Below are 18,641 nucleotides of genomic sequence, written 5' to 3'. Positions count from 1 at the left end.
ACTAGATGTAAACTGGACGTCGTTAAATGTCTTGGATATTTGGTCTTTTGTGGTACATCTAATGGATGTTTGTGGTTCACTGGGAATGTACTCGAAGCCGTCCAGAATAAAGCAGCGCGATTCATCATGTCATCCTACTCCCGATTTCAAAGCGTTTCCTCTTTGAAGCAAACACTCAACATGCCGCCATTCGCAATGCGCTGAAAATTCACCAGATTATGCTTTTTTCACACACTGTACCACCGCAACGCGTCATTTGCCCGGTCACACATTTTACCGCCACCTCATACTTCACATCGCATCGATCATGCCTACAAAGTTAACCCTATCTTCACCCGGACGGAAAAGTACAAGAATTCGCCGTTAACCTTATCAATAAAAGAATGGAATGAGTTACCCTCCAGAATTGCCACGATAACACAGTCTTCTTTATTTCATTCAGCATTACTAACGTATTTACAATCCTAGCACATTTAGTAACATTTTTCTCTCCCAGAGTACTTATTCGCTTTCGCTATTTTGTTCTTGATTCGTTGAGTGTGAATTGTGTAAGAATATTTACCTTGTTATTATGTTTCACGACTTGCTGTACCCCAAAGTGCTGTATTTACCACCTGCGATGCTCCTTCATTTGTGAAAATTGTGTTCTGCTTTATGTCCCCCCCCCCCCCTATGTAATGCCCCTGTGGGCCCTTAGGGTATCTAAATAAATAAATAAGAATAAATGCTTGCGATTACATCTTACCGCAAGAATTGACAACACTGTCAACACTTGAACAGTGCAGATTATGCGTAATGGGGGTGTGTCAATGAATGAAAGTTGACAGAGATGAGATATTTTGCAAATACTATGGGATGATTGAAACCAAATACTGTAGAGTTCAGTAAAACCCTTCCATTCCTGAGTTAATTCTTTCTCTCAGTCTAAAATTTCATCTAGCCGAAGTACTTGGATTTATAGGCCGCCAGTTCTCTTCGAGGCCATTTCTTGTTAAATGTAAACGCAATCGTGGTCATTATACTGCGTTTCGGTACTGATTGAGAGCGCGCACAATTTTTGCATAGCGCACCAATGTAATTGCCAATGCACCAGCACCTTAACGGCGCAGGTTTGTTTACGTTGTCATGTATGGCCACCGCTCTTCGTTCACTAAAACTTATATGCCCTATATATATATATATAGTGCTGACACGAAAGAAACGTCAGTAAAAACCCAGGCGCCATTTGCGTTGCAATAAAAAATTTTTAGAGGAAACTTTGTGGGTACAAGCGCTCACACAGACAGCGTGTATAGTTTTCCTTGCAATAATACGGATGATCGCATAAAAAATACGGAATTCTGTCTGTTTCGTACATAACAGTGTAGTCACCGTATTATTACGGGAAAATGTCCGTAAAACTCAAAACGGGCAGCACTTTCCGTATTTTAACGGAAATTTTGCTGTATTTATGAAAATGAGATATTTTCCGTATTTTTACTGCAATTTTTCCGTATAATGACAGAAATCCTCCGTATATTGACGGAAATTTTTTACAGTGAACCATCTGATTATGAGGCACGCCGTAGTGGGGGACTCCTGATGAATTTGGACCACCTCAGGTTCTTTAACCCTTTAACTGGTAGCTCTACAACATTGTTGACTTAACTAAAGCATCTGCAAAAACTAGGCAAATCCAAATATTTGTATGTGCCTTTCAATATAACTTTATTAGTGTACCTACTCAAGTAACTCAACAGTGGTTTTCAAAAATATGTCGAGCGTGAGCAGCAGCAGATGTATTAGTCACAAAGCCTGAAGTCTTCGTCGTTATCTTCTTAGCGCACGGGGGGGGGGGGGGGGGGGGGGGGGGTCCAATTCTCGCCAATGCGAATTCCCCCCCCCTTTTTTTTTTAAGCAAGCTCTGATTTCTTAACTCCATAAAGCTGCATCTCAAGAACACATATTGACCTTGCCAAAGCAAGTGCCAGAGACCAGTTTTGGATCACACATTTACCTTTCATCACCTGTTCAACATTAATTTTGACCTACTGTATCTCGCTTAGTTTTTAGAGACACCGCTTAATATTTCAATTGACATGCATTTCAGGAAAGTAAAGAAGAACGAAAGCAATAAAACCATTCTAGGTCAAGCGTTTCCTATCTTGTCAGTTGAAGGGTTAACGCGTAACCGCTATCGCGTGTAGAGGTCACACGCTTTAAGCTGACCGCTGTTATGTACCCGTCATCAAGCTAATTTTTTAAAAGAATCAAAGGCAATACTCTCAGGTCGTCGTGACAGTGAGGGATTAGATCGCGGCATAACAACGGCGAATCACAAAACTAACTATTTCATGGTCAAACTTGCGCTGACGAAAACAAGTTACACTTAGGCAGAAAGATACTGACGAGCACACGCGTCGATCATTGAAATCTGATCCGCAGGTGAAACACGTCGGGTATTTATACATGACTCGTTGAAGATTCCAGCGTAATTGCTGGTGCCCGCCTGCCTTCCAGAAATTGCATGACTAGTCGCATCGCGCGTGCACTCCGATTACACAAGATTATGTGATAACAGAGACAAGATAACATTCGAGAAAACCCGCCGTGGTGGTGTAATGGCTACGGCATCGCGCTACATAGCCCGAGGGCGCGGGGGTGAATCCCGGGCGCGTCGGCCGCATTTCGATTGGGTTGAAATGCAAATACGACTGTGTACCATGGTGAAAATGAATCCGGAGTCCCTCACTACGGCGTGCCTCATAATCAAATCGTGGTTTTGACACGTAAAACCCCAGATTTCAATTTTTAATTACCATCCGAGAACGTTCCAAAGCATGCAGGCACGTCTTGTGTTGAGCGATTACCTTGAACTGTTGGCCGGGGGATAAACAGTCACCGCCAAAATAGAAGTAGGTGTGTTAATATACAAAGCCGTGGTACCAAATAGGACACAAAAGGAATGATCAGGACACACAATAATCGGCGTTCATTCGGCCCAGCACTTCGAACGTCTGTCCCCTTCTACTCGCAAGCCTAGATGTGTGACGAATCGAAAGACGTAAGAGAGAAAACCGAATGCGCACGTGTTGGGATATATTCACCCAACTAAAACAGATAGCTTTTTAGGAATGAACGCTGGTGTGACAACGAGCATCTACTGACACGTCAAGGGCACATGCCGCCATGCTCTATCGTTTTTATTAAGAGCGGATGAAATTAGTAATACTATTGTTATTAGTAACAGTAATAATATTAGTAATATCAATAGTGCTAGTAAACTAGTAATAAACCAGTAAATAGCATCTTCTTTCTTCCTGTGAACCATTGTACAGGGTGTCCCAACTATTGTGCACCAAGGTTTTAAAATAGAGCAGTTGCGTTACTCAAACAAAAATACTGCATATTGTTTAGAGTACAGTGGATTATCAAAGCGTCAATGAGAAAATTGTAGAGCAACATGAAAAACTCCCGATACATCTTTCTGTTGCTCAGTACGTGCAACATAAAAGTTGTTTTTCCGAGCGTGAAAGTAGCCTGCGAATACACGCAAAGTGCCTCGAGCGGCCAGTCGTGTGGCAATTTCGCGTGTATTCACGAGCGTATTTCACGCTCGCAAAAACACTTTTCTGTAGCGCGTATTGAACAACAGAAAGCTATATCAGGAGTGTTTCATGTTTTTCTAAAATTTCCTCATTGACACTTGGATAATTAGGACAGTCCTTCTCGAGTCAGATAATTAATTACAATTGCATTTTTAAATCTCACCAATAAAACATTACTGGCGGCTACTCTACTGTACTGGAAGCAATATGCACTAGGCTTTCTTCAAGTAACGAAATTGCTCTTTTTTTTTAATCTTCGTGCATGATAGTTGGGACACCCTGCGTATATATTTGTGGACACGTTGTTTTGTTTCAAATTGCTTTTTATGTCACCACCTTTTTCTGTGAACCCCTTAAATATTGTAAAAGAAATTTGTAAGATGAGTTACTCGCTTGCTTACCTACACTAGTTTCGGTAGTGAAGACGCTAACATAGATAAATGATTTAGCAAGAGAACATGAAACAGAGCGTACACTTGTCACGGATGTGGGCAAAGATGCAATGACATACCTCACAATGTGCTAGATCCCGTTATTTTCCTCTGCCCTCTGCGTTGTCGCAGCATTCGCGTTAAAAAAATAAAGTCAACAAAAAAATGGGTGGTAATGTGTATCTCGAACAAAGAAACCGTAAGAGCTTTGTCGCTTGCCTGGACGCGTCGGGCTAAAGCAAACGTTGACACAGGCACGTGTCTGTTGTCGTGCAAAATGTCGTGTCATTTTCGTGGTATCTGTACTGGACGGTGTCCGCATATTTAAGTAGCAGGCTGAAATTACAGCAGTGCTTTCTGGCAAGCTGTGGTCCTCCCTCAGAGCCATCATCCACGACAAAGATGGAGTGTTTCCGCATTTCTTTAGGAGCAAAGCTCCGTAGGCTCTCACGATGTGCGTTGTCGCCGTCGTCATCGTAGGTCCCAGTCGCGCACCAAGACAGGTGTTGCGCTGCGCCGGCGCCGCTCCGAAACCCCTCTCCGAGCAAGCGCACGACGTCATGCGCAGAACCGTTCGCAGAGCGCACGCAGCGCGCATACCGAGCGCGCGCAGGTGTTACGCCGGCGCTGCTGTCGCTACACTTAGCACTGCAGTATGGAGGATCGCGAACGTAAGCGCAAACGTCGTGACTCTGATCCTACACATCGACAACGAGACGCGGCAGCCCCACGGCAACGCCGTGAAGCTAACCCCGAGCTACGAGCACGATAAGCAGCACACGCCGGGAACGGCAGGAATACCCCGATGCGAAAGCTCGAGCAGCAGCCCTAATCGTCCAAGGAGCTTCGCTCCATCATCAGCATTCACATCGTGGATCGGCTGCCAATTTTTTTCGGAAAGCATAAACAATTTAATTAAATTACCGTAATATCAACAGCAAGCTTGCCATCTATCAGTTCGTAACGAAACGAGGAACAAACCACGGGTTAGTGTGCTGCACATGTATACCAATATTATTTCCTTCTTTTATTTTTCTCTAATGTGTTTATTTCTTAGTTGTTGTTTTTGTGCAGTATTGTTTCTACTTTGTGAAATGCCTCTATATATTTATTTCTATCAAACCAAACTAGCTTATGGCTGCATGTATAATTAGTACTTGCAAACGCTCTACAAGCAAATGAAGCAATGAAAGACAATCAATCAGCCAATCAACCTTCGCAGCTATTTCCAGTGCAACCTGACGAATCCGAGCCAGGAGCGCTGCTCGGTGCCGTACTCGTGCTGCAAGTCCACCAGCCTAGGGCCGGTGAGCCTCAACTGTGGCCGAAACGTGCTCAACATGTCCGACTACGACGCCTGGTTCATCGTCCACATCGGCAACTGCCCGGACGCCGTGCACCGCTACGTCAAGGAGCATGTGATGGTCATCGGCGGCAGCTGCCTCATCGCAGTCATCTTGCTCGCCTTCGTCGACATGATCACGAACGCGGTGATCGACGAGATCGACATTATCTGCAGGATATACCAGCACGTCCAGATTGCCGAGCAGGACCAGTCGTAGCCATATAGAGTTCCCTACACATATGGTACAGGAGTGGCGGCCTCTCAATTCACTCGTTTTATTAGTTATTCGGCTGCGCGCGATGTTATGAACTGTATCTATATAATTAACGGTTTAGATCTCACTTTCTTGATCCTGTCACCTAGTGCTGATAGTCATGACTTTTTCGAGGCGGTGAAATATACATTGTTTTCTCGCGAGATGTGTTGCTGCTGAAGCATAGCGTCGTTTCCTTACGGCACATGCAGTTAACCTCAAGCAATATAGGCGTTGTTTCTTTTGTAAAAACAAGAAACTGTCTTTTCCTTAATATATTCGAAATTTTCACTCATTCGGCAAGCTACAGCGGCCGCAGATTGCATTGAGTCATGTAGTCGTTGTTACAATTAACCGATTATGCAGCAACATTTCCAATTACCTAACTACAAGCTAGGGGATTGCGCACGAAAACACCTGCTTTGTGGAGCAGGTTTATTAGCCTCTTCAAGAATGCTGTGGAGTGAAAAAAATATTGCTACGATATAACATCACACATATCACATGTGCAAGACAATCGCGAAGGGATAACTGAATTTTTTACAGCGTAGCCACGGCTATGTCTGCTGGTATGCCCCCCAGGTAAACGGGAATTGCGTCACGAGCGCCAGTTTCTCCCCTGGTGCTTGGTAGGCAATTCTTCTGAGAAAACACTAAAAAATTAAGCTTGCTGCCATGGTAATGGTTTTGTTGATGCACGAGGGGGAGACGGCCATCCCGCTTGTCGTCTGCAATGTGCTCGACGAGTGTGCAATTTTCTCGGCAGATGCAAGAGGAAACTAACACTAGTTGCGTTTGCTGCTACAGTCTGCTTTGTTCGAACAGCTGTCATTTTCAGCCTCTTTCTTTTTTTAATGGCAACTTCTTTCTGCGGGTGTGGTTCATGTAATGAATAAACACCAGCAGCGCATCTGTGTTTGCTAAAATTTTACTCTATTCTGTTATTGATACGTGAGCCAGCTGGTTATAGTGCGTGGCTATTGCGTTTCGGCAGTACAGTAACAGAAATTGAAATGTGCTTTATTTCCCAACTTTATTAGCTTTGCACGTGGAAATTCTACCAACGCAAATCGTTTGTCGCAACAGTTATCTGCGATTACTTATGCAATTATCATTAGGCAAAACTGGTTGAAAGGCTGAAGACGGCACATTTCGCATACCCAAACACAGACGAGACAGATATTTGAGGGGGAGGTGGAGTTGTCCGTGCTGGGGCTCTGGTCTGGAAAAAATGGAAGTAATAAGCTATATGCTTACACACAATGCAATTGCAGGAATAAATTTCAGCACCTTTGTCGCAAAACAGTGCTTTCAATTCATGCTCGTCAACTCTTTCTATATTTTTTGTGAGATTTATGCTAAAAATATGGCACAAAAATTTAACAATCCAAATTCTTTTAACAGCTACGTATATTAAAATAACAGGTTTGGTCATGCTGCTTTCTCAACAGCTATATGAAAACCCTGATCACTTTCTTACAGCTAAATTATCTCTAACTTAGCCCCCACGTTCAAGCACCAAGCATTCAAGCATCTTCAGCAAGGGTAAATTATCAGTTTTTTTATTCCATAAAGCGAACAGCAGTCGCCGAGATATAACGAAACGCAATATTCATCAGCGGCTTAGCTAGCACACCCGCCTCAGGCGCTGCTCTCGATAGTTAGCTTCAGTGTCTTTACACACCGCAGAGAAATGTACCGCGTACAGAATACCCTCCCTTTCGTCTGATAGCCGTTTAGATAAGGTTAGCGGCTATTCGCTACATAACGACTGCATAAAAAGCGTGCTCACCTTTCATTCTCTTCGAAGCGGAAGAAAGGGGCCCTGCTGTCTCTTCCAATGTTGGCACACCCAGAGCCGCGCAGAACGTCTTGTGGCCTTTCTTCTGTTTTTCATGCATCACTGGAACACTGGCCGATACTGAAACAAAATATTGCAGCGCACAGTAGAAGGCAAAGGCGTGCACCTGTGTAGAGGTGCAGAGAGCGGCAGGAGCAGACAAACGGAATGGCAGCTGAAGCGATAAGAGCGAAATCAATGCCCGTTGGCGCAACAAATGAAGCGACTAAATAAAGGTATTGCATGTTCAGAAAGAAAATAGCCAAAACACATTTTATTTCTACACATAATTGCATCACTTAACTTTATTGTTATGTAGGTTGAAGAGATAGAGCCACACATGCAAAAGTTACTGTATTTTCCTTTGGTTACCAGTGTCGTCGCGACGCTTTATTGCCAATACCGAAACTAGCCCCAGTGTCCACCCACTGGCGGATCTCGAGGTTCGGCTACAAATCGTTCGCAGAAACTCCGCCGAGATATGACGTAACTGCGTTGCCTAGCGACCACTTGGAACAGCTGCACCTGGGCTTCGTGCGGAGCTTAGCACAGGTGTCATGACGTCACCGCTCCCACTTACGCATCGCCTCTCCTTGTCACGCCGGGCTGCGCCTAGCTCTGACGTCAATATACGTCGCCTAGCAACCACTTGGCCTGTCTGCGCTCGGCCGCGCCACGCTGCACCACCGCTTCCCTAACATCGCCACGCTTCCAGAGCCGTGTAGGCGGAGAAAAAAAATCCATGACGTCACTGCGCGCATCTTCGTTCGCGGCCTTCATATAAAGCTCCGTGACGCCGCGACGGTGGTACCAGGGCTAGGTCAGCTGGTATACCCCCCGGGTAAACGATGTTTGCGTCACTAGCGCCAATTTGTCCCCTGGTGTTTGGTAGGCCAAACTGTGAAACCAATAAACAATAAAAAAATTGCTGATGCTGCTATGGCAACGCTTTTGTTGATGAGAGAGGAGGAAACGCCGAGCTGCTTGTCGTCTGCTATGCGCTCGACGAGCGCGCGACCGCTTTGTGAGCCGCAAGCGGAAAAGAGCACCGCTTGCATCTTTTTTAGATTGTGTTGCTGCTGCATATACTGTTTTCTACAGCTTTCGGTCGCTAATTTTCTCGGACGTTGAGCACGTCCACGAAACATTTGTTAGGAAATATTTCTCAGTTAAAATGCACGCGAGCTAGCAAGCTCGAAGCGTGACAATTTTGTTTGAGCAAGAAAATTGAGTAGTCGGAAAATGTGGTGTATTCACTGATTTTATTAGCAACGTATTGCAAACGATACAACTCAATACATACCACAATAGCACAGAGCTGTGTAATTCGTACAGTAAATACAAATGTTGGCATCTGTATTGGTTACACAAACATAAGAGAAGTCTTCACACAATTCATCGTATATAGATTATCGCTGCAGGGGTCACCACGTTCATTGGCTGTACACAGTACAATTCACCACAAACGAAGGTTCATAGTAACACGTTCGTGAATAATGAACTGATCATGCAGAGCAGGTGACGAGGACGTTGAGCCCAACATTGCCAGCTCCTTTTTCTTTTTCCATCTTCTGGAAATAAGGGGGAAATGAGCAGCATTTTAGGTCACATGTTTTAAACAAGTCTCAGCACTTTTTTCGCAAAATGGCGCTTCCAACTTATGCGGGTCAGCTTCGATTGTGTATCTTTGCATGACTTCAACTAAAAATATTCCTCTAAGAGACATTAAGCTTTGCTCAAAGTTGCATTGCTATTGTACAATTACGTAACATGTTTAGCATTGGTGTTGTCTCATTAGCTGGCTAGGAACATTGTAGTATTGCAGTTTCTTTTTTTTAATTTACTTTCGCTTTACCATTGCCTACACAGCCCACAAGAGGTAATTAAGTCAAAATAATTTAAAAGCTGCTCTGCGCCGGCACGCGCACACCTGCTCCTGTAAAATTTCTACTATACAACGAAAATTATGGAGATCGTTGCAGCGTGTACCCAAGACTTAGCTTCGTCGTATTGAATTGTGCGATTTTACGTACCACGATGCGTGCGTGAGACACGCCGTAATAACCGACTGCGAAATATTTCGACCATCGGCGGCGTGCGTTAACTTCGGCCCTATCGAAACTCAATTTATTTCTGCGACCTCGTGTTTCAAAGTGTAACGCCATGTCCGATAAGCGACAACGGCGGGCGACAGATATGCCGCTTACAGCAAGGCCAAGTGGGCTGCGTCTTCTTACGAGCGTGAATTCTGTCGTTGTGAAAAGAAGATATTCGCATCTTTCGCTGCGTCAGGAAGCTGGAAAATATTCGCAGCGTTAGCTACACCAGCAGTTTGGAACACCCTTTACCACGCATGATCATCGAATATTAAGTAAAAACGAAAAGAACGCAATTCCCTGGAGCACGCGCAACAAATTTCGCGGCGTAACGTCACACGAAGCCGTAGCAGACGACATGAAAAAAGAAAGAAAGAAGCGCTCCGTGCTGTTCACTTTTGCGCCGTATCTTGCATACTAGTTCTACACAAAGCAAGAATGCACGCCGCCTGCCTTAATGCCCAAAATCAACAAGTCGGCCTTTGCATACCTACAACCTGGACGACGCTCTTTTGGCCGGCAGGGTGGTCTTGAGCCGAACCAGCCGTGGCTTCTGTGGCTTCTGCCCGGGAGGGTCCTGGAAGATAGGGTAGAAATCGGTCTCGGTTAAGGAGGTAGCGAAGGAAGGCAGTTGTACATTAAGCTGGTTGCATGAAATCCAATGTAAAGGACACACCTTGAACTCATGCTTAAATATGGAACGTGAATTATGTATCAAGCGATAAGGCGCGTGAAAACGAACTACAAATGCGCACACATTCGCAACCGCTAATAAATTGTTTTTCTTACCCTCGTCGATCGGGGACCCCACTTCCACTGCAGCAGTGGGAACAGCCGTCCACAGGAGTCGTGTTTTGGCAGGGTCGGCGTAGGCATTTTCAGCGAAGTGGTCCGAGCAGAGGCGGTAGCCGTTGTACATTTGCTCCCGTGCGAGTCCCTCAAGATCTGCTCTTTGGGCGTAATTCCGCCATACGTCACACCTAGAAAATGAAACAGGTACCACCATGAATATCAATAAACAACACATAAAAGCGACACTAATATATAGAGTGCTAAAAAGCGAGAAAATATGTCACGAGTTCAAAAGTGAAGCGAAGCTCGCCCTTAGCGCAGGTAACATGAACTTCTCGTGACACGGAATGTAAGCAGTCGCTCGTACGTAATTATTTTGGGGGCTTCTTTCTTAAACATTCAAATGTGGTAATGTCACCCAAGGAACTGCTCGTCGGAATGCTCTGAAGCCGAGCCAGTTCGTCGAATAAGCGCGTTCGGCGAACATATATATACTTTGCAAGATTTCTTCGCGAAGAAAAAAAATGCAGGTCCACCGCTAAAAAAACCAATACCGAAGCGAAATTTCCGTTTGAGCGTCAGCTGGCATCAACCGGCTCACCAGAAACTGTCCACAAGTAGCTTTACATGCTTACAACGTTACTGAAAAATGCGCAGTGCCAGGAAAAAGAATGACTGTAAAGCAAGGGCAGAAATGTTTCGGTTCGCTCTGTGGCCGTTTTGATAAGCACAGCACATGATTCTTCGTACCGAAAAAAAGTGTGCTTACCTTTCGTCCGCTGGGAAGCGGAAAAATTTGGCTGCGCTGTTCCTTCCCGAGTTGCGGCACCAAAGAGCAGCACAACACGCCTTGTGTCCTGTGCCTAGTTTCGCCGACATTTTCAGATGTTCGCACTCACAAACACCAAAATTGTCGCTTTCCTGCAATTCTAAAAAGTTTCACACGTGGACAGCGAAAAGGGCTGGAGCAGACGAACGGAATGGCAGCAGACGAGATAAGAGCGAGAGCGCCGCCCTTCGGCGCAACGAAGGCCGAGTCTGGATAAATATATAGGGTGTTAAAAAAACGAAAATGGCCAAGGACATATTTTTTTCAACACATAATTGCATAACTTAATTTTATTCATGCGTAGGTTGGAAAGGTAGGGCCACACATGCAAAAGTTGCTGAATTTTCGCTTCCTACCAAAACAATGGCGGACGCTTTATTTCAGATACCGAAACTAGTCGAAGTGTCCGCCCCTGGTGGTACATTACCTAGTTTCTCTGCGCTGAGCACATCTTTTGCGCCGCCTAAAAACATGGGTCGGCAGAAGAAGTACGTAACCCCCGAGGAAGAAGAGGCTCGACGGGAAGCCCGTGGCATCGCTGCTCATGAACGAATGCAACGGCTGCGATACATAGCATAATTGGTAAAAAGATTTTGGCATAACATAGAATTACATAGCAAACCTTTCTTAAAATCTTAGCATAACATAGCAATGCATAGCAAAAACTAGGTAAAATCTTAGCATATCGTAGCAATAAATAGCAAAACTCGGTAAAATCTTGGCATAACATTGTAATACATAGCAATTACTTGGCAAAACTTCGTAAACCTTGGTCGACCCCCAGCTACGCTGTTTTTTTTTTCAGCCTTGCACCCCTAGTGCAAGCTGTCCTCATTTTTTATACGAGCAATACAGCATGTAGTATATGCAAGCTAAAAACGAGCATTCGATCATTTCGCATATTTGAGTTTTGACAGATACATTCTGCAATCGAGAGTTCTAAGAACATGAGCAAGTACCGCTAGTCTTGGCGCCACTCACCGCTCATTTGAATTCCTTAGTGCGTCGCCACGCAGGCGATAGTGCTAATTATAGTACAGTGCGTATACTTGATAAAGTTCGTAAGTTTTATTTTCATTTTCCTATAGTGGTTATTTTAGTAGGACGTTCTGGCGGGCTAGTTGGTTCATAGCTTTTAGACGTTTTTATAACTGCTCGAAAAAACGAGGGCACACGACAGAAACACACACGACACCACGAGCGCAGACTGCCAACTGTTTATTTCTGGAAAAGCAAGCCAGCATATATTTCATTCAGGATCCTGAACACGTGTCCGCATTGTCACTGTCACATGTGCCGTTAAACGTTGAAATGCAAAAAATGCAAAAGTTATCTGCTGGATAACAATGTAAAACAGGATTGCGACAGGCGATCACTAAAATAAGCGACAGCCGTTCTTAGTATATCATCAAACGAGGGAGAGAAAACCGCGAGCTTGTGAAGGAAACATAAATGGCGTATGTCACTTAACAAATAAAAAAAATGTCACAGTTTCGCCCGAAGGGCGAAGCAATGAATGCGATAGCAACACAGCAATGTCATACGAAGTAAGGTGAGTGGCTTTGGTAGCAACAACACGCAGAACTGTTGTCGACGCCATCGGCGTTTTGCCCGCGTTAGCTCAAAATGCGTGCGGCGTTGGTGACTGTTGCTGGAGCTTCTGATATAAATAGGCACTTGGTGCCGCAGCTAAACGTCGCCTCCCTTCCTTCCCCCTCCCCCATGGCCTCTCGCGCGTCTGAAGAAGGCGCGTTTGCTCTACATATATGGTGATTGTAAAGGAGAAACGAGACGCCTACTTCTGCAGCCCTTAAGCGAGCACGGCGCAGAACGCGCGTTTGTTCTCCGCCGTGCGTTCGCTCCCCGTGAAAGACGCGCCTCTCGCGCCCTTTCACTCGCACATACAGCGTTCGGCGGCGCGCGGCGACGATTTCATCTCCAAATGACGTCATACGGAACCTCACGGCGACGGCGACGGCGACGGCGACGGCGACGCCGACGGCGACGGCGACGCCGACGGCAGAAATCTGCTTTTGAGTGTCCATATAATTGCTATCGCAATAAAAATAGTAAACGCGTAGGATGAGGCGATAAATACGTTTGATTAAAAAAATACATAGAATCAACAAGTAATATACCAAACAGCAAATGTAGAGGCGATGATGTCAGAAAAAGGCATGAAGGATAAAGATATGGCTTAATGAAAAAAGCACCAGAAGTAAAGATGGAATCGACGAAAACCATAAACGTGGCTATGAAGATAGTAAAACCTGGTGAAAAACTAACGCTGAGGCGTTTCCGGCATTTTTTATTGCGATAGCAATTATATGGACACTCAAAAGCAGATTTCTGCCGTCGGCGTCGCCGTCGCCGTCGCCGTCGCCGTCGCTGTCGCCGTCGCCGTCGCCGTGAGGTTCCGTATGACGTCATTTGGAGAAGAAATCGTCGCCGATGATAAGTGGTTCTTGAGGGAAAGGGAAAGGTTGGCGCTATCTTCTGCAGCCCTTGAGGGAGCACGGCTCAGCGCCAATTCGTCGCCGCGCGCCGAACGCTGTATGTGCGAGTGAAAGGCCGCGAGGGGCGCGTCTTTCACGGGGAGTGAACGCACGGCGGAGAACAAACGCGCGTTCTGCGCCGTGCTCGCTTAAGGGCTGCAGAAGTAGGCGTCTCTGTTCTCCTTCACAATCACCATGTATGTAGAGCAAACGCGCCTTCTTCCAACGAGCGAGAGGCCGTGGGGGAGGGGGAGGGAAGGGAGGCGACGTTTAGCTGCGGCACGCAGTGCCTATTTATATCAGAGGCTCCGGCAACAGTCACCAACGCCGCACGCATTTTGAGCGAACGCGGGCAAAACGCCGATGGCGTCGACAACAGTTCTGCGTGTTGTTGCTACCAAAGCCGCTCACCTTACTTCGTATGACATTGCTGTGTTGCTATCGCATTCATTGCTTCGCCCTTAGGGCGAAACTGTGACATTTTTTGTTCCTCTTCTATTTTCTTCGCGCAGTGTATGGTCTAGGCCGCAGCTTTAGTATAAAAGCAACGAACAAACAAAAAAGTTGTCGCAGTTTCACCTGAAAGGCGAAGCATCAATTGCGATAGCAAATTTGTAGAGAGCTATACGGAGTAATGATAGTAGCTTTATCAGCTGTATAAACTTGGACATGCAGCAGCACCGGCAACACGCAGAACTGTTGTCGACGCCGTCGGCGTTCTGCCCGCGTTCGCACAAAATGCGTGCGGCGTTGGTGACTGTTGCCGGAGCCTCTGATATAAATAGGCACTTGGTGCCGCAGCTAAACATCGCCTCCCTTCCCTCCCCCCTCCCTCACGGCCTCTCGCGCGTCCGGAGAAGGTGCGTTTGCTCTACATATATGGTGATTGTAAAGGAGGAAAGAGACGCCTACTTCTGCAGCCCTTAAGGGAGCACGGCACAGAACGCGCGTTTGTTCTCCGCCGTGCGTTCACTCCCCGTGAAAGCGCGCGTACCTCGCGCCCTTTCACTCGCACATACAGCGTTCGGCGGCGCGCGGCGACGATTTCATCTCCATTGACGTCATACGGAACCTCACGGCGACGGCGACGGCGACGCCGACGGCAGAAATCTGCTTTGGAGTGTCCATATAATTGCTATCGCAATAAAAACTAAAAATTTGCGAAAAATTTGAACGCCAAGAAGGATTTTAAAAGGCCCATTCCAGAAAAAAATTACTTCTGCTGGTAACAACGAGACAGACGGCGTGCTGATACACTTGTCGCCAATTTTTATTTTGTAATAAGCTTCAACAATCTCCCTTTCAGTCTGGTCCCTCGATTTGAACAAGAAGGTTCTGTTTTTTTTTTTTTTTTTTAGAATTGGCTTGCAAGCTTTGTTTCTTCCGCCCTCATCTTTTTCTCTGCATCTGTTACAGTGTTGGGCCAAAGTGCCTCCAGCATTGTTCTTTCCATGCCACTGGCGTTCCCGTGCCCTGCCCGTTTGTCCAATATAAATGCTGTCAGAAGTCAAGGGAATCGAATACACTACCCCACAATCACACTCGGTGTAGTTCGTTTCGTGCATGGTTGAGAAATGGGGCCTACTCTTTTTCTTACCTGTCCCCATAGGGCACACTCTACTAAGCTTACATGGAGCCGAAAATACGACCTTGACCCCGTAGCGGCTTGCCACTTTTTTGGTGTTGCGCGAAACTCGATGAATGCAGGGTGTGACCTGCAGTTTATCTTTCTTAATATCCTCTTTCTGTCGCTTTTTGCCTTTTAGTTTTTGCAAGAGACTTCTACAGGCACCTGTGATTAAACTCTGTGGGTAACCAGCCGAAAGGAAGCGCCTAACTTGGTGATTCGAACTGAATTCTAATTTGTGCTCGCAGGATTTTTCCAGGGCGGACTTACAAGCTAGGGTTATAATGGCTCTATTAACTAGTTTGGAATGAGCACTTTCAAACGGCAGTGGGGCCTTCTTAGTCTTCGTGTTGTAATACCAACAGATGTGTTTAACGTCAAAATGGAGGCTGAGGTCCAGAAAATGAAGCACATTATCCCTGGCTAGCTCGTGAGTGAAGGTGAGTCCTCCCGAAGCTGATTGAAATATGTTTAATATGCGATATATGGCATCATTAAGGCTATCATTTATGGACACGTCAAGTATGAGTAAGTAATCATCGACATAACGGAAAATACGCAAAACATGTTCCCCGGAAATTAGTTGCTGAACTCGTTGATCAAACACCGAAAGATAGATATCGCAAAGAACGGGGGCAACTGCGGAACCAATACAAATTCCAGCCTTCTGCACATAGCATTTTCCATCAAATGCGACGGCCCTGAGTTTCAAATAAAAGCTTAATAGTTCAGTATTTTTTTGTATTTTTTGCATTTTCATGTTTATCGGCACACGTGACAGTGACAATGCGGACACGTGTTCAGGATCCTGAATGAAATATATGCTGCCTTGCTTTTCTAGAAATAAACAGCTGGCAGTCTGCGCTCGCGGTGTCGTGTGTGGTTCTTTCGTCTGTCCTCGTTTTATCGCGCAGTTATAAAAACGTCTGAAAGCTACTGCTTATCACTGCCGCGTGGGAAATAATTCACTGAGGAGGCATCATCAGTGTTGCATATTTACCTTCTTCACTATGCTGTCATCGCATTGCATAGGCTGTCAGCATCATGCGCAAGCAGAAAATCTTGCTCCTCACATACAGCACACAAAAGTTGTCTGTAGCGCTGGCCCATGCGCAGGGCCAATTAAGGTCTCTCAGCTCGGCGCGCGTTGTCAGGGTCAAATTGAATCGCATTGTGGAGCATGTATTGCGTTGGAATAATTCAGTATGACCTTTACAATGTATTAGGGCGCGAAACAATCTTAAGACCCGGAAAAAAAAGAGCGAGCGTTCTTTCATGTCCAGGTAATTGCATTGTCTCGCGTTCTATATTATAGCGTGTAATAAGTATGAACGAACTAGTCCCGTGACAAATGCAGGTGAGTAACCCGCAGTAATCCTTACGCAATAATTTTTAGATCAATAGTGATTCTCGTGAAATACGGCTTGTGTTTTTTAAACGTGTGATTAAACGAGAAAAAGGTAGTGATAAAGGTGCACCAGACTGCCATCGGCTGCCACTTCAAGTACGATTCTATTGCATTCGCGGTATGTAATTGGCGCTTGCACTACGTGGTGGGCGATCTGATCTATAAAACAAGAAGAAAAGCCGGAAGTGATGCTGAGCTCGCTGTCGTTCCTAACGTGATAACTAGATGTGCGGAACGCGTAAGCATCTATGACGCGTTTCGAGCACGCGTTGAGCGGACACACACCCACTCACGCTCGTACACACACACATGCACGCACACACTTCACTTGCGAATAGGCAACAATCGGATAGACATGTATTTATACGGTGTCCACATTCCACCACTTGTTTACCGATGTGTATAAGGAGGAAGCTTTAGCTTGGGGTCAACTCCGATTTCACTATTCAAATGACACCTAATACGCAGAAACGCATTTATGAGGTAACCGCTGGACCTATTCGAATGAAATTTGTTGCACTCGAGAGAGAAAGTTGTGTTATAGTGACTAAAGCAAGTGTAATTCGATTTGGCATCTAAAATTTCTTACAAAAATTTTTAGAAAAGTGGGAATTAAAAAATATGTAAGACAAAATTTAAAAATTCGCAACCCTGCCGTAAAATTTAATATTGCAGTTCTTTAAATAGCAACGGTTAGAGCATCTAAAGCACAGCAATTGAATTTATGGCTTAGGCGAAACTGGAATAATGTTCACAAGGGTGTCAAGTAATTCGTACTCCCCAATTAGTGGTGTAATTCAGAGCCAAGTGCTACACGTTAATTTTTTTATTTGCCTGTAATATTAGGCGCACTTTTACAGAAATGTGATATCGTTTTTGTTGCCTAGTTAGAGTTGTAAACTTGATGCTTGATTGTTTCCTCAATTTACTGGCTACGAACAATTTTTATCAAAATATGAGGGCCGTAACTAAAATTACATTTTTACCGCCAGAAGATTTTTCTGTAGTCACTAAAGAATGAGTTCGCTGCTAGAGTACGGCGAAACTTGGCCTCTATGTTATTGGAAAAAAGGAAAAAAACCAAGGCAAGCCTTGCTCAATCTTTCCCGGAGGTGCGTGATATGCGCACGATGGAGGCAAATTGAATCCGTCCTACTAGTACTGTTTGTTTACGCCGTATGCGCATTGCTCATGCCGCTGCCGAGAAAGCTCGCGCTCGGCCTCGAAAGCGTCACGAAGGCATCGTAAACGATGGAAGTTAGCCAACTCCACCGAGATAAAAAAAGGAAATAGAAAGAAAACAGTAGAAGATGCCTGCGTTTGCAAACGGGTGCACATGGTTTCGGCGTCGCGAACAGCGATTTGTTCGCGCGTGTGATAGACAAGCTATCTGCTGCCAAAACATGCTCCAGACACGCACGTATACTAGTACGCCCGCTCCCTCACGCCGCCGGCGTCAGTGTGATATCGGGTGACAAGGGGGGCGGCACCCCCCCCCCCCCCCCTCCCCTCGCTGCCTCCGACGTCGCCGTTCATTCCTGATGCGTCCTCCGTGGCGGGTCCGCTTGGCAACGCTCTCGGCGCCGTCCGTCGTCGTGTTGTCAGATGATTGTGCGTCGGATGTTCCTTTGCCCGGAAGTTGAGCTCCGGGACGGTGATGAAACAGCGATCGGCTGCTAGTGTTCCCGCTCGAGTTACCCGTACGCAGTGAAGCGGCTTCGCTGCCACGCTTGGCCGTCGTCACACGGAGGCCGCGGGTCGCCGAAGACAAGCTCGGCTCTCGGCTTGATTCTGCGTTACGGCTTCTTGACCTTGAAGGTGCGTTTAGAATTGACCTTCTCTTGCGTGAACGAAGGAGCATATATAAGGAACCCGACAAGATGAAAGAAGGTTCTTAGTACGTTTGTTGATTAATAGGTTGTTTTTGCGTGTGTGGGT

The 18,641-nt window shown here is 45.7% G+C and overlaps 1 protein-coding gene across 1 annotated transcript; it reads left to right on the top strand.

Annotated features, from left to right (window-relative positions):
- Positions 1-5,240: 5,240 nt before the first annotated feature.
- On the top strand, positions 5,241-5,580 carry LOC119440839 (tetraspanin-33-like; the record flags this gene model as incomplete). Its single annotated transcript, XM_037705710.1, has 1 exon — positions 5,241-5,580. A coding segment is annotated over one exon (340 nt), but the record flags the coding sequence as incomplete, so codon positions are not given.
- Between the last annotated feature and the right edge of the window lie 13,061 nt (positions 5,581-18,641).

Source organism: Dermacentor silvarum, chromosome 2 (genome assembly GCF_013339745.2).
Source record: "Dermacentor silvarum isolate Dsil-2018 chromosome 2, BIME_Dsil_1.4, whole genome shotgun sequence".
NCBI classification, from domain to species: Eukaryota; Metazoa; Arthropoda; class Arachnida; order Ixodida; family Ixodidae; genus Dermacentor; species Dermacentor silvarum.
This window is presented reverse-complemented; position numbering and strand designations above follow the sequence as displayed.